This window comes from Halichoeres trimaculatus, unplaced genomic scaffold, assembly GCF_033239565.1.
Source record: "Halichoeres trimaculatus isolate MK-OKI-2021-1 unplaced genomic scaffold, fHalTri1.1 fHalTri1_scaffold_21, whole genome shotgun sequence".
NCBI lineage: Eukaryota > Metazoa > Chordata > Actinopteri > Labriformes > Labridae > Halichoeres > Halichoeres trimaculatus.
In genome coordinates, this window is record NW_027437199.1 from 16539599 (window position 1) to 16552732 (window position 13134).

At 40.5% G+C, this 13134-nt stretch overlaps 1 protein-coding gene across 1 annotated transcript; it reads right to left on the reverse strand.

Moving 5' to 3' along the window:
* Positions 1 to 7942: 7942 nt before the first annotated feature.
* znf1067 (zinc finger protein 1067) lies at positions 7943 to 13126 on the reverse strand. Its single transcript, XM_074698039.1, has 8 exons — positions 12900 to 13126; positions 12532 to 12734; positions 11795 to 11896; positions 11594 to 11689; positions 11403 to 11513; positions 10864 to 10981; positions 10534 to 10767; positions 7943 to 9121 (listed from the first exon to the last, which is right to left on the reverse strand). Exons 1-8 carry the CDS (start codon positions 12913 to 12915, stop codon positions 8247 to 8249), a joined length of 1755 nt encoding a protein of 584 aa, XP_074554140.1. The 5' UTR covers positions 12916 to 13126; the 3' UTR covers positions 7943 to 8246.
* Between the last annotated feature and the right edge of the window lie 8 nt (positions 13127 to 13134).

Consider the following 13134-nt stretch of genomic DNA (forward strand, 5'->3'; position numbering starts at 1 on the left):
AGTTGGGTGAGAGAAAGTCACAGGGAAACATGAGGAAACATGGCTGTGGCTGCATCTGGTACTCCGCCCCGTGCCTGAGTGAAAAGCAAAGGATGCAGAAACACAGACGAGAGTGGGAAAGTTCAAATGAATGGCTTGACAGTGTGAGTGAAACAATTTCAAAGGATACGGTAAAATCTGTCGCAGAGTGCTTTCTATTGCACATGGTGGCCTGTTGGATGTCCGACAGCATGCAGCTAGAGAGCAATGATACTGCAACATCAGGACAAACAAATGTCACTCACAATGCTTCATACCTGAAGCATCTCCAGACACAGGAATCTTATTAATAACTAATAAAATATGATTAATTTGGAAAAGTCAATCCTACTTAAAGAATCAACAGGATGATATTTTTAAAAAAAGATATGAATTATTTTTAAGCTGCCACAGTGTTTTACTGAATATATTTTCTCAGATTGGTTATTTCTTACTGATACATCAAGAAAACAGACATTTCATTAGTACAACATGAAAAAAGTTCAGAACAATTTTAATAACCGTTATCGTTCATGATTATAGAAAAAACAACAACAAAGGGACAGACAGGACTGAATACGTTTTGAAAAAATACTTCAAAATTCTAACATATTGACATGAAACTCTAACTAATACATTACCACAATTGGTGCCCCACTCTACTGTTGGAAGTCAGGCCAGGCCACCCACTGTTGAGGAAGTCACTTTTTTTTCTGCTTCAAAGGTGGCAACCTTTATCAGGAGTGTCAAGGTCCAATTTTTTTTTCATCAGAGAATCAAACTTTCTTCCACCTTTTAGCACACACCATGTTTGGTGCTCTCTGAAAAAGTCCAAACAGGTGTCGTGGTGTTGAAGGAGACAAGGCCTTTGTTCTGAAAGTGCTTTTATTGCAAATGCCATCTGATGGTTATTGGGCTGCAGTCGGCACCAGTAAAAGCTCTAATTTTGGCTCAAGGATCATCCCGTCCCTTGACAGACAGTCAATCAGATCCTCCGGCTCAGCCCAGGTGAAGTTTTTTGGAGGTCTACCTCTGGACTTTTTTTTGTTCAGGATCTTTTTAAGAAATTTTAAATAACCGTCTTACTGCATCCAACCTCAGCAGCGATGGGGCCTTGCTTATGCAGCTCAACAATCCGACTACATTCAAAGAGAAAATGCTTTTCTACCATTGCCATCAGGAGAAAATGACATTTAATCCATATTTCTGCAGAGATTTTGGCTTTTAAAGGCTGAGGTTTTAAACTTTTGGTCTTTTGGAGAAACCATTTTGATCAAGACTAACTTGAAGTTGAAACTGTATGTGTAAAGGCTAGGTTATGGGTTTAAAATGTGTTTATGAAACATAAAAGCAGGTCCTCAAGCTTTCCATTGTTTAGCTCAGTCTTCAAAGGGTTTGTAGATAAGTTATCATAAGAATGCAGTCTGAGTATTCAAATTGAGCCTTTTCCCTACTTTGAATACCAGTTAATTCATATCCTCAGAGCTGTCACATAAGTACATTATAGATTTTAGAACTGCCACAGTATTTCAATGCAAGGCTTAAGCAAAGGTTGTGGTAGCACATTATTGGTAAGTGCCACCAGTAGGAGTGTTGGAGCAGATAAAAGTGACAATTTAAATGCAATCATGTCTCTGGCTAATAATTTTACAACCCTCATGGCTCTTACTACTCCTAATAGTGCTAACAATCATCATTTTCTCCACCATGAAAGCCTCTTTCAGAGTGTCAGGCAGGTCTGTGCTTTTAGCTCCATCTTGTCTGTCTGTTATCACCGCTCATCAGTCGGGGGGAGAGACTGAGGGGACGAGGGGAGGCCGCTCATCCGAGGCAAAGAGGAGAGCCAAAAGGAGGCAGCATCCTTATCAAAGGCCTGGTGCTGAGCCGCGGTTAAAAATAGAAACTGAGGGAGATTGGCATCGATTTCTGCAGGCGTTGACGGCCCGATTGACAGCAAGCTGCGCAGCGTTAGGCTGTTGAGCCATCGAGGGAATCCGCCAGACTGCCTATGATGAGATGAGATGGGGAGATAACTTCTGACAAGCCCTCCACCCACCACCCATCTCTAATCACTGCATTTCACACACACACAAACACACACACACACAGAAAAAGTAATTACCACATGCACACAAACTCTGACACACACACATGCTGCCCCCTGAGCGAGTAATGGGACTTTGGCTGGCTGAGCATCCACCTGTCCAGTGTCTCCTGCCAAGTCAAAGCTCAGACACTCACACACATACAAAATACCTCTGGATGTCCCTCCACAGCCACCGTCAGCGTCCTTAAGGGTTATCTCTCTAAATTATCCTCCGTCAGTAAATAGTGCCTAATATCCATGAGACGTCCCAGACCAGCGGTGTCAGTGACCTTTGTTTTATGGCTGTAAATGAACTCCACCAAGTCAACGCTGTTGTGCGCTGTCTGCTTCATTGGACTCAGATGTGATTTATCTTCCTCTAGCTCGGGCACTAATGTCGTCAAACAAATTTGCTTTTTAAGCTAAGATCATTTTGGGAAGGATGCCTGCATGAAAATCATGTGTTTAACTCCATTAAAGGTCGTCTTCTTCATAAATTATTCAGAATATTTTTCATTTTATTAAAACTAAAGCGTGGACTTTCTTACTTCCATATGGGAAGAACTTTTGAACTTAGTGATACTTGAAGCACTGGTCTTAAAGTTCCCCAAAAGCACTGAACCATTTTTTTAATTGTTGATTGTTTAATATTTATGACCGTCAGAGGACTACATCCAAGTAATTCTTAAAGAAATGGTTTAACAAACTGAGAAATTCATCTTTTGCTGTACTAAGTAACCAAGAAAGATGCTGCTATACTGTATCAGTCGGTTAGCTTAGCTCATTTAAAAATGTGTATGGTGTGTACAAGTAGCCAGGCTATTCAAAACTTCTATTAAACTACTAAAGATACTTCTCTTTGACAAAGCCATGCTAGGTGTTTGATTATTGCAAAACCAAGCTACTTTAATTTCTTACCCAGTAAGTCAACCTTAACCTTAAAGAGGGGTTTTGTTCTTTTTTAAGGCTTTGACTTGTCACTTTGGAAGTAGCCTTACAAGATTTAAATTTCTTTTTTTTTCTCACTGGTGTTTTAGAAAATCTTTATTTCAGCCTTCCTCTGAAACGCTTTTGTTCAGCTGCTATCTTTCTAAGGCTTTCCGCTCCATAAACCCCCTTCACTCTGATTGGCCAGCCCTCTGTAGGCCTATTGGGGGCGGAGCTATGGACAGACCTTGGTGTCTGAAGCCCACCATTTCACCCAAAGACTCATGAACCAGTTAAGAGATCTTCATGGGATTCCCTCATCGTTTCAGCAAGTCTTTACAGATTCTGAGGTTTCTACAACATATGAATATGTAGAGGTTTAAAAGCACATTTAGTACAGACATCCAGTCTTGTTACTTTATATATCCATGTTTCAAATATGGACAAACTTAATTACCCTGCTTAAAACATGCAACGTGACTTTTACACAGGAAAAGTTAAGATTTAGGTTCAGAACCGTGCCCACAAACACCCTTTAAGGTTCATGTGGCCTCAATTGCTCTGTCTTGTCGATATGCTCTCTATAACATCAGGAGGATCAGATCCTACCTGACACAACAGGCCACGCAGCTTCTGGTATTGACTACTGCACCTCCCTCCTGGCAGGCCTTCCTGCGTGTACATTTAAACCTCTGCTGAAGATCCAGTATGCAGCAGCACATCTGGTCTTTAACCAGCCTAAAACAGCACACGTCAGCCAGCTTTTAATCTCGTTTCACTGGCTTCCAGTTGCAGCTCCAATCACATTCAAAGCTCTTCTTCTGGCTTACAAAACATTGACAAGCCTGGGATCCCTCATCCAGGTCTACACTCCTTCTCACATATTACGCTCTGCTTGTGAAAGATGCCTGGTGCTTCCAGCCCAGCACGGCTCCAAATCACTAGCCAGACTCTTCTCCTCTGTTGTGCCCAAATGGTGAAATGAATTACCTAACTCTATACAATTCAAAGAGTCCCTTTTTACTTTAAGAGATGTCTGGAAACTCATCTGTTCAGGGAACACTTAGGTACTTAAGCCGACCCTTCTCCTCTTTATCCTCAAGGGTAAAATGAGTCAGTGGGTCTAAGACTCAGCTCTAATGATTTTTCAGCACTACTGCTGAATGTTGTTGAAGGTCGAAGAAAACTGTTGCAGCAATTAATTGTGGTTTGTCGGCTTGATTATTCTATCTCTCTCCCCCCCCCCAAAAAAAAAAAAAAAAAAAATTAAATTAAATTAAAAACCTGCACTTAATGGCAGCACCTGCCTCCAAATAACTTGTAGCACTGTTGTCGCACTGTCTAGGTTTTCCTTCTGTCTAAATTCTTGCTTGTGTTGTATGTCGCTTTGGACAAAAGCATCTGCTAAATGAAACTGTAAAACTGTAGAATTTAGAAAACATTGGCCCCTCTGAAATTTCAGGGGGAAATGAGGGCCTCTAAGATTTTATTTTAAAAAAAAAGAGAAAAAAGAAAAAAAGAGTATCTTAACAGAAAAACAAAGTTTAAGCTTAAAACCTGACATGTCAATTTGAATACTATCTGTGTTAAAGAATGTAGGGATGTTTTGATGGATGGGAAGAAATCCAAACATATAGAAAGGATTTCAATGACAGACACAGAACCACGCCACAGACACCTGTCACAACCCACTCTCACACACAACTCCTACAAACCCTGTCAGTAATAAAATCACCCACTAAAGCCACTCATAAAAGCACTCATCACTTAGAGCTCAAAGTTTGATTTCCATGTATAATTAGGTGATTTGCAGCTATCTGCCACATGGACTCCATCAATCTGTCAGCATGATCCTCCTCCTGCGAGACAATTACTCAGAGCCCCTCCTAATTACAAACTCATTGAAATTTACGAGTGCCTGCGATGAATTATTGAGCTCTGTTTCCTCGAAGGGATGCGATTAGGGGTGTTAAAGCAAGAGAATTTCTGTTAAGCTCTGTTGTAGCTGAGATCAGCCTGGTTGGGTGGAGATATTGGAAGGTGTGTGTCTCCCTCTAGTGGTTAAAGGAGAAATCATAATCAATCATGATCAGATGAGTATTTTTGTTTTGTTTTGTTCTGATATGCACAGGTGAGTTTGTGATAAAGGTGGCATAAATCTGTTATTAATTATTTTGAATAAGGAAAATAATGTAGTTTCCTCATGTGTTAGCATAGGTTGTTGGACGCTGTTCACTGAGTAAAAATCTGATCCTGCTTTGGTCATTTTAAGTGAGGACAGTTTCAAAAAGTGAGCTCCTGTTTTGATATAAACTGTGTATGAACCACTGATCACATCTGCCTTTAATGGCTCCTTGTTTCTCTCCACATCCAGATGTTCCTTCACTTGTGCCACAGAGCTCTCCAAACATCTGTGTCGTTTGACGGCAGCTTCACCAGCTGCTTCTGCCGACAGGAAACAGTGATGTCTGAGATGCAGATGCTCATTTGAATCTATGGGTTACCAAAACATACAATGAAAAATGTTCATAAAACCAAACACTTTATAAATTTAAAATTGAACACGGAAAGTGTCTTAGACTTGCTGAGAGGTGGATGATTTTCACTCTTTGCTTCTCAGTTTTAAGGATTTGCTGCCTCTCTGTGGCAGTTTTGGAGCACGGGTCAGCTAAACCAGGGATCTACAAACATTTAAACACTTGTAATTAAAACTATTCATATCACACTTGAAATTAAAATTCTATTTATATCACACTTTTTAACACAAGATTTAAAAATTAAAAGAAAATTACAAAGAAAAACAGCAGGAAGTTAAAAAGATACAGGCTATATATAACAGATATAAAGAAGTATGTACATTAAAAAGATGTAGATCAACAAAGATAAAAAGAAATGATACAAGCTGAAAAAGGCCATAAATACATAAAAAGAAATAAAATAATGTCAGAGGAATAAAGTTATTAAAAAATAACAGGTTAAAACGATCATATAAAGTCCCACAGAGCACAAACAAAAGTATGATGTCAAAGGAATTATCTGTAGACCTCCAAGACAGGATTGTCTCGAGGTATAAATCTGGGGAAGTGTACAACAAATTTCTGCTGCTTTGAAGGTCCCAATGAGCCCAGTGGTGTCCATCAGTCTTAAGTGGAAGAAGTTCAGAACCACCAGGACTCTTCCTGGAGCTGGCCACCTGTCTAAACTGAGCGACCAGGGGGGAAAAAGCCTTTGTTAGGAAGGAGACTAAAAACCTGAAGGTCAGTCTGTCAGAGGTCCTTAGTTAAAGGCACATGGCAGCCAGCCTCGAGTTTGCCGAAAGGCACCTGAAGGACTCTCAGACCATGAAAGACACCAGTGAGGATTGAGGGAAGGATGAATGCAGCAATGTAGAGACAACCTGGATGGAAACCTGCTCTAGAGCACTTTGGACATCAAAGGAGTGGCTTCAGGACGACTCTGTGAAAGTCCTTGAGTGGCTCAGCCAGAGCCCAGACTTGAATCCTATCAAACATCTCTGAAGAGATCTGGCTGTGCACCAACACTCCCCATCCAACCTGGTGGGGCTTGAGAAGTGGTACAAAGAGGAGTCAGCCAAACCGCCCAAAAAGAGGTGAACTGTAACTACTGCAAACGGTGCATCAACAAAGTATTAGAGCAAAGGCTGTTAACACAAAGGTGTGCAGAGTCAGCCACTTCCTTTAAGTCTCTTTTAAAAACTCACTTTTATAGACTTGCTTTTGCATGTTGCCGTCTTTTTGTTTTTTCATCCTTAATCTTGTCGTTTGTCTTTTATCTCTTTTATTTCTATCTTGGTTTTACCGTTTTATTTCTTGTTCATTATTTTATCATCACTTTTATTATCATTTCATTATTGTTTTTATTTACTTTATTTTATTTTTGTTTTATTTTTCCAATTGATTGACGATTTTAGCTTTTATCTTGGTCCTCAGGCTCTCATTCTCATTTTATATTGCATGGTTCTTGTATTGCCGGGGTTCATCTGGGTCCACGCTTGTGTTCCATGTGTAATGCTTATGTTTGTTTTTATTTAAGGGTTACGTTAAACTTCTGTTTTTAAAGTGCTATACAAATAAAGTTATTATTATTATTATTATTATTATTATTATTATTATTATTATCATTATTATTATTATTATTATTATTATTATTATTATCATTATTATTATTATTATATTTAGGAACATGTAATGTCATAGTTTTTTATTTAAATAAATTGTAAATTAACAAATTTACAAAAAATTCAAAAAAAAAAGTTTTCTCTTTTTCATTATAGGATGTTGTGTGCAGAATTTTGAGGGAAAAACAAAAATTCATTTTTGTAGTGAGGCTGTAACATTTAAACATTTGGAAAAAGTGAAGCGCTGTAAATACTTATCCACTGTTTATAGGCCCTAAGTGCCATTTATAAGAAGCATGCAGATTTTATTGAATTTTACAGTAACACACCATGTGTACATGCAGACATGTATGTGCTCAGGTCACTTGAACTTAAGAGATGAGAGAACAGCATTAGTGCAGACTCTGGAGCCACACTCAGCTTATCTGTCTTTGACCTTGGTCTCCTCTGAGATGGAGCCAGATCAGCGTTATCGGGACAGCTTTGGCTTCAGCCTGCCTTGGGAAACAGAGAAATGATCTATTGCTTTGAGAGAGACAGGCTGTGACCTTCTGCTGGCCTGAAAGTTACAGAGGGACATGCTGCGTTATTTAACCTAGAAGCAACTGTAGTCATCACAATCCTCCTCTGCTTGCACTAAATATGGGCTTCGAGGAGGATCACAGCACGTCACGCATGTTTCTGTTGTGACATGTTGTACTTTTGATTTCATATTTTCTGGCAGAGAAGATGATGAGTGCAAGCATTCAACCACTAAAACTTTTTTTCACTGATTTCTTTATTGTGTGAACTTGAACAGCCCATGGAGTGTTTTTTAACACGTAATGCAAATAAACATCAGTGTCTTAATGCCTACAACAGATGATAGCTTAGCTTTGCTAGTAACACAAATTATAACTTTCAAACAACTCTGTCCAATATTATCCAGATGTGCAGATTTTTGAGACAATGCGGAAATCCAGGAGATTCAGGCTCCAACAAACATTTTAGTTGAGTTTAGTTTAACAGCTGTTTCAGATCTTGACCTCTAAACCTGGAGTGTTCAACATCTCAGAGAGCACAGAATGAGCCCAAAGATCACTGTGCAGATGCTTTAGCTTCTTTGTGACTTTTCATGTGTATCCTCAGGTTGCTCGATGTGTAAAATCTTTTCTCACACACGACACATTGATATGGTTTCTCCCCAGTGTGGATCCTCATGTGTTTTTTATACCCACTCTGGAGACGGAAGTTCTTCCCACACTGGGGGCAGGTGTACGGACGCTCATTTGTGTGAAGTGTTTGGTGGCTTTTCAGAGTTTGCAATGTTCTGTAACTTTGTCCGCACTCCTTGCAGTGGTACGGTCGTTCCCCCGTGTGCTGCCGGGTATGAACCCTCAGAGCACCCTTAAGTGCAAAGGTTTTCCCACAAACACTGCAGAGGTACGGTTTCTCCCCTTTGTGCGTCCTAATGTGCTGTGTCAGTGTGTATTTCTGGTCAAATTTCTTATCACACAACTTGCAGGCATACGGACGCTCCCCCGTGTGAAGTCTCATATGAGTTTCCAGCACTTTTGGACATGAAAGCCCTTTACCGCAGTGAGCACAAACGTACGGCTTCTTGATGGAGTGAGCCTGAAGGTGCTGATCCAGACGCCACTTCTCCTGGAAAGTTTTGTCACATTTGTCACACCTGAACACCTGCTCAGGCATCGGATGGGCACTTTTTAAATGACGCTTTGCAGTTCTTGGTTTTCTGAAGGTCTTGAAGCACACAGGACAGGTGAGGTCTTCAATCTCCTTTAAACTGGTGGCTAAGTTCACATTGAACCCTCCAGGGTCGGACATTTCCTGGACTATTGTACTTTGTGCTGCAGGATCCTCAGAGTTTTCCTCCAAGAGTGTCACTTGTGTCTCGTAAACAACTTGTAATGAAGCTGGGACGCCTTGAGAGACGAGGCTGCTGATGTTATCTGGTGGGGAAAAACAGAACAAATGAATTCTGTTAAATACACATCTGACGTATCTTTTTGTTTACGACCAGCCGCTTTATTTGGCCTGTTCAACTGCTTGTTAACACAAGTCACTAATCAGCCAATCACATGGCAGCAACTCAGAGCGTTAAGGCATGTAGACATGGTCAAAACGATCTGCAGCAGTTCAAACTGAGCATCAGAATGGGGAAGAAAGGTGATTTAAGGGACTTTGAACATGGCATGATTGTTGGTCTGAGCATTTTAAAAACTGTTGATCTGCTGGGATTTTAACCCACAACCATCTCTAGGGTTTACAGAGAATGGTCCCAAAAAGAGAAAATATCCAGTGAGCAGCAGTTCTGTGGGTGAAAATGCCTTGTTGATGCCAGAGGTCAGAGGAGAATGGTCAGACTGGTTGGAGCTGATAGAAAGGCAACAGTAACTCAAATAACCACTGGTTACAACCGAGGTCTGCAGAAGAGCATCTCTGAACACACAACACATCCAACCTTGAGGCAGATGGGCTACAGCAGCAGAAGACCACACCGGGTGACCCTCCTGTCAGCTAAGAACAGGAAACTGAGGCTACAATTCACACAGCAACACCAAAACTGGACGATAGAAGATTGGAAAAACGTTGACTGGTCTGATGAGTCTGGATTTCTGCTCCACATTCAGATGGTAGGCTCAGAATTTGGTGTCAACAACATGAAAGCATGGATCCATCCTGCCTTGTATCAGCGGTTCAGGCTGCTGCTGCTGCTGGTGGTGTAATGGTGTGGGGGAGATTTTCTTGCCACACTTTGGGCCCCTTAAAGTCCACAGCCTACCTGAGTATTATTGCTGACCATGTCCATCCCTTTATGAGCACAGTATACCCATCTTCTGAAGTCTACTTCCAGCAGGATAACACTCCATGTCATAAAGCTGGAATCATGTCAGACTGGTTTCTTAAACATGACAATGAGTTCCCTGTACTCAAATGTCCTCCACAGTCCCCAGATCTCAATCCAATAGAGCACCTTTGGGATGTGGTGGAACAGGAGATTCTCATCATGGATGTTCAGCCGAAAAATCTGCAGCAACTGTGTGATGCTATCATGTCAATATGGATGAAACTCTCTGAGGAATGTTTCCAGTACCTTGATGAATCTATGACACGAATAATTATGGTTGTTCTGAAGTCAAAAGGGGGTCCAACCCGTTACCAGCAAGGTGTACCTAATAAAGTGGCCAGTGAGTGTACTTGATCCACTTCAACACCGAAAGAAGAAGTGAATCAACAGTGTGAGAGCATTTTGGGGATGCTGCAATTAACCGAGGTGTTTTTCAGACCAGTGGATCATCTGACTACAAACCTGTCACAGAAAAGTTGAGGTCAAAGGTCAAACTTAATAAAGGACTCTCACCATTTTCATCCTCCATCCCAACCTCTTCAGAGCACAGAGAGTTAGTGAGCGGTGACAGACCCCTGTCCTGCCACTGTGAGTTTGAAGGCTCAGCTGAACTCTCATCCGTCTCTTCATCAGTGCAGTCTCCACCTTCTTCAAGCTTCACACTTTGCAAATGACTCTCTGATGTCTCCAGTGTCTGTCCAGATGCCAGGGTGGACAGGATGGTGTCTGATGTGAAGGAGAATTCACCTGAGGCAGAAAACACTTTCATCAGCATTAATATCTCTTATGAAATGTAGTTTTTTGTATATGTTGTTGAGTAAAAAATATATTCATGCATTTTACTTTTTGGTAACTTTGTTCGCTGATTTTGATGCTGCAGAATCCTCTTTAGATCTTCTTGATCACAGAAGAACTGCTCAAACTGAGGGTCAAAGGAGGACAGGTCGATAAAAGAGGAAACCTGTAAAAGCAAAAAGGAAAAAAATATATAAAAAAGACAAAACTTTTCACAATCTCTGTTTTTCAGCTACATGTTTGATGATAACCCTCTACAGTTTTGGTTCCCTAAATGGATGTAAGAAAATTAGCAGAAAGAGGAACAAAACTGAACCTCTAACAGTTGTGCAATTTCCAGCTTACCAAATATTCCACAACCAAAACCAATGCATTGGCTTACAGGATTAATTTGAAGCTTTTGCTAAAAGAGTTATTGAAAAATACAGTTTGTGAAAAATCCTAACAGAATTGCAGGGAGATATACAAACATTATTTCACTGTCCATGTGTTTCACCCTTTTTTATTTTTAATTCAGAGAAGACATACATCAGTTTGAATCATTCTTATTTAGCACACGTGTCCAAACACGACCAGGTGCTGCTTACTTTTGAGAAACTTGGCACTGGGAGAAACTCCTCCAGTCTATGTAAGAACTCCCACACCAGGATCTGCAACACTGTATCAAAGCGGGCTCCATACAGCTCTGGAAAGACCTCCTTAAAATGGAAAAAGAGCATAAATATAAGGAAATAAAGCATAATATTTACATTTTTGGAATCAGTATAGAAAAACTCACTTTAACAAACTTCTCCTTCTCGTAATGGTCTTTCAGTAACGTCTGAACCTGCTCCACAAATGCAGCCTTTGATTTCTGCACTTCTTGATCTCCATCCTGCAAAAAAGCCCAGAAGAGTTTTATTTCACATCCGTATCTGTTTTATATTCAGCCTGCAACTCTGCCTAACGTCTTTGTTTGTTTGTTTCAAATATACTCTACCCCTTCGTGGCTGTAGCTTGTACTCTGATGGAAAATGTCGAGATGCTCCTGAACGGCATTAAAGTCGATGGATTCTTGCTTCGTTATTAAGTCCATGACGACCTTAAGAAATCACATTCACATTTAAGTGGATTTGTTTTAAGTGAAGTGCCTAAGAGCATGCAACAAAGCGGCCACAGGCAACAAGAAAAGGGTGTGAAGGAGTCCCAGTGTGCCAATGTGCAGTGTTGTCATTACAGGTGATGTTAATGCAAATAGTAGTGTAAATAAAAAAATGTATGTTTTTTTGTCTTTCAATGATTGTGTTGAGCTGTGATCAAATTGTGTACTTTTGTACACTTACTGCTTTGATTGCATAAGTGCATTCACACTGATAGTATGGAAGAACATAGTGCACTTTGGTTTCTCAGTTAGTGCACTCAAAATTGTCAAGAAGTCAAGTGTGGAAAGCTAAACAAGTACATAGTGTACACAGTGTTCTTGATATAAGACATAGCATTTTTTTTTACACAAGTCCCTCCACTGACAAAGCAAAAAGGCACCTGGAGCAGATTACATTTCAAGGTGGGTCCATGTCACCCTTCTCAACAAGCCACTGCTGGTGAAATACCACAGTGACAGGTGACATGCTGCAAAACCTGCAGTTTAAACCTTAAACTATGAGCTGGCCGCTTTGTGGCATGGTGTACTTTTCTATCCAGTCACTGCTGCCTATCTAACTGTCTATATTTACTCACCCTTGCTCTCAGACCCAGGATGAGCTGAGTCCTCTGCCTGTAGCTCAGCAGATCTGGGACAATCTCTGTCACCAGTGTGATGAATTTAGCCAGTTGTTCATACCGGTCTACATTTCTGTCCAGGGCCACCTGCCAAAGACAGGCTGACGTCATCCTCAGAGGGGGAATCAGGAGGTGAAGGGATGATAGAGGGAGGTGAGGATCTAATAGAGGATGCACACAAAAACAAAGGCCAAGTATAACACACTTAATACAGATTAAATACTGCCTTTAAACAATTTAAGTTGATTGATCACATTAGTATGCCATTGAATTGAGTAAGCACACAGCTTATATGACGGATTTTTATCCACAAGATAGAAACATACCTCGATATTTGGCCATCTGGGATCCCGTTACACAGTTAGCTTAGAAATGCTAACTGTATGTAGCTTTAAGCTCCAAACTTTGAATGAAATCACCCTCTGATCTTTTCCTCCAGTCTGTTGTTTTGTTTTTGTTCTTTAATGCATCATTTTATTTGTTGACAGGGCGAGCAAGTTGATGTTTTGGAGCCTCTTCTCATACAACAGTATCCGGTTTTCTTCTTCTTCGCCTGTGTTT

Excerpts from the sequence above, each read along its gene's own strand:
- znf1067 (XM_074698039.1), bottom strand. Across the intron at positions 11,897-12,531 it reads TCCTGGGTCTGAGAGCAAGG|GTCGTCATGGACTTAATAAC; the intron begins GTGAGTAAATAT and ends TGATTTCTTAAG. Across the intron at positions 10,768-10,863 it reads GCGAACAAAGTTACCAAAAA|GTGAATTCTCCTTCACATCA; the intron begins GTAAAATGCATG and ends TTTCTGCCTCAG.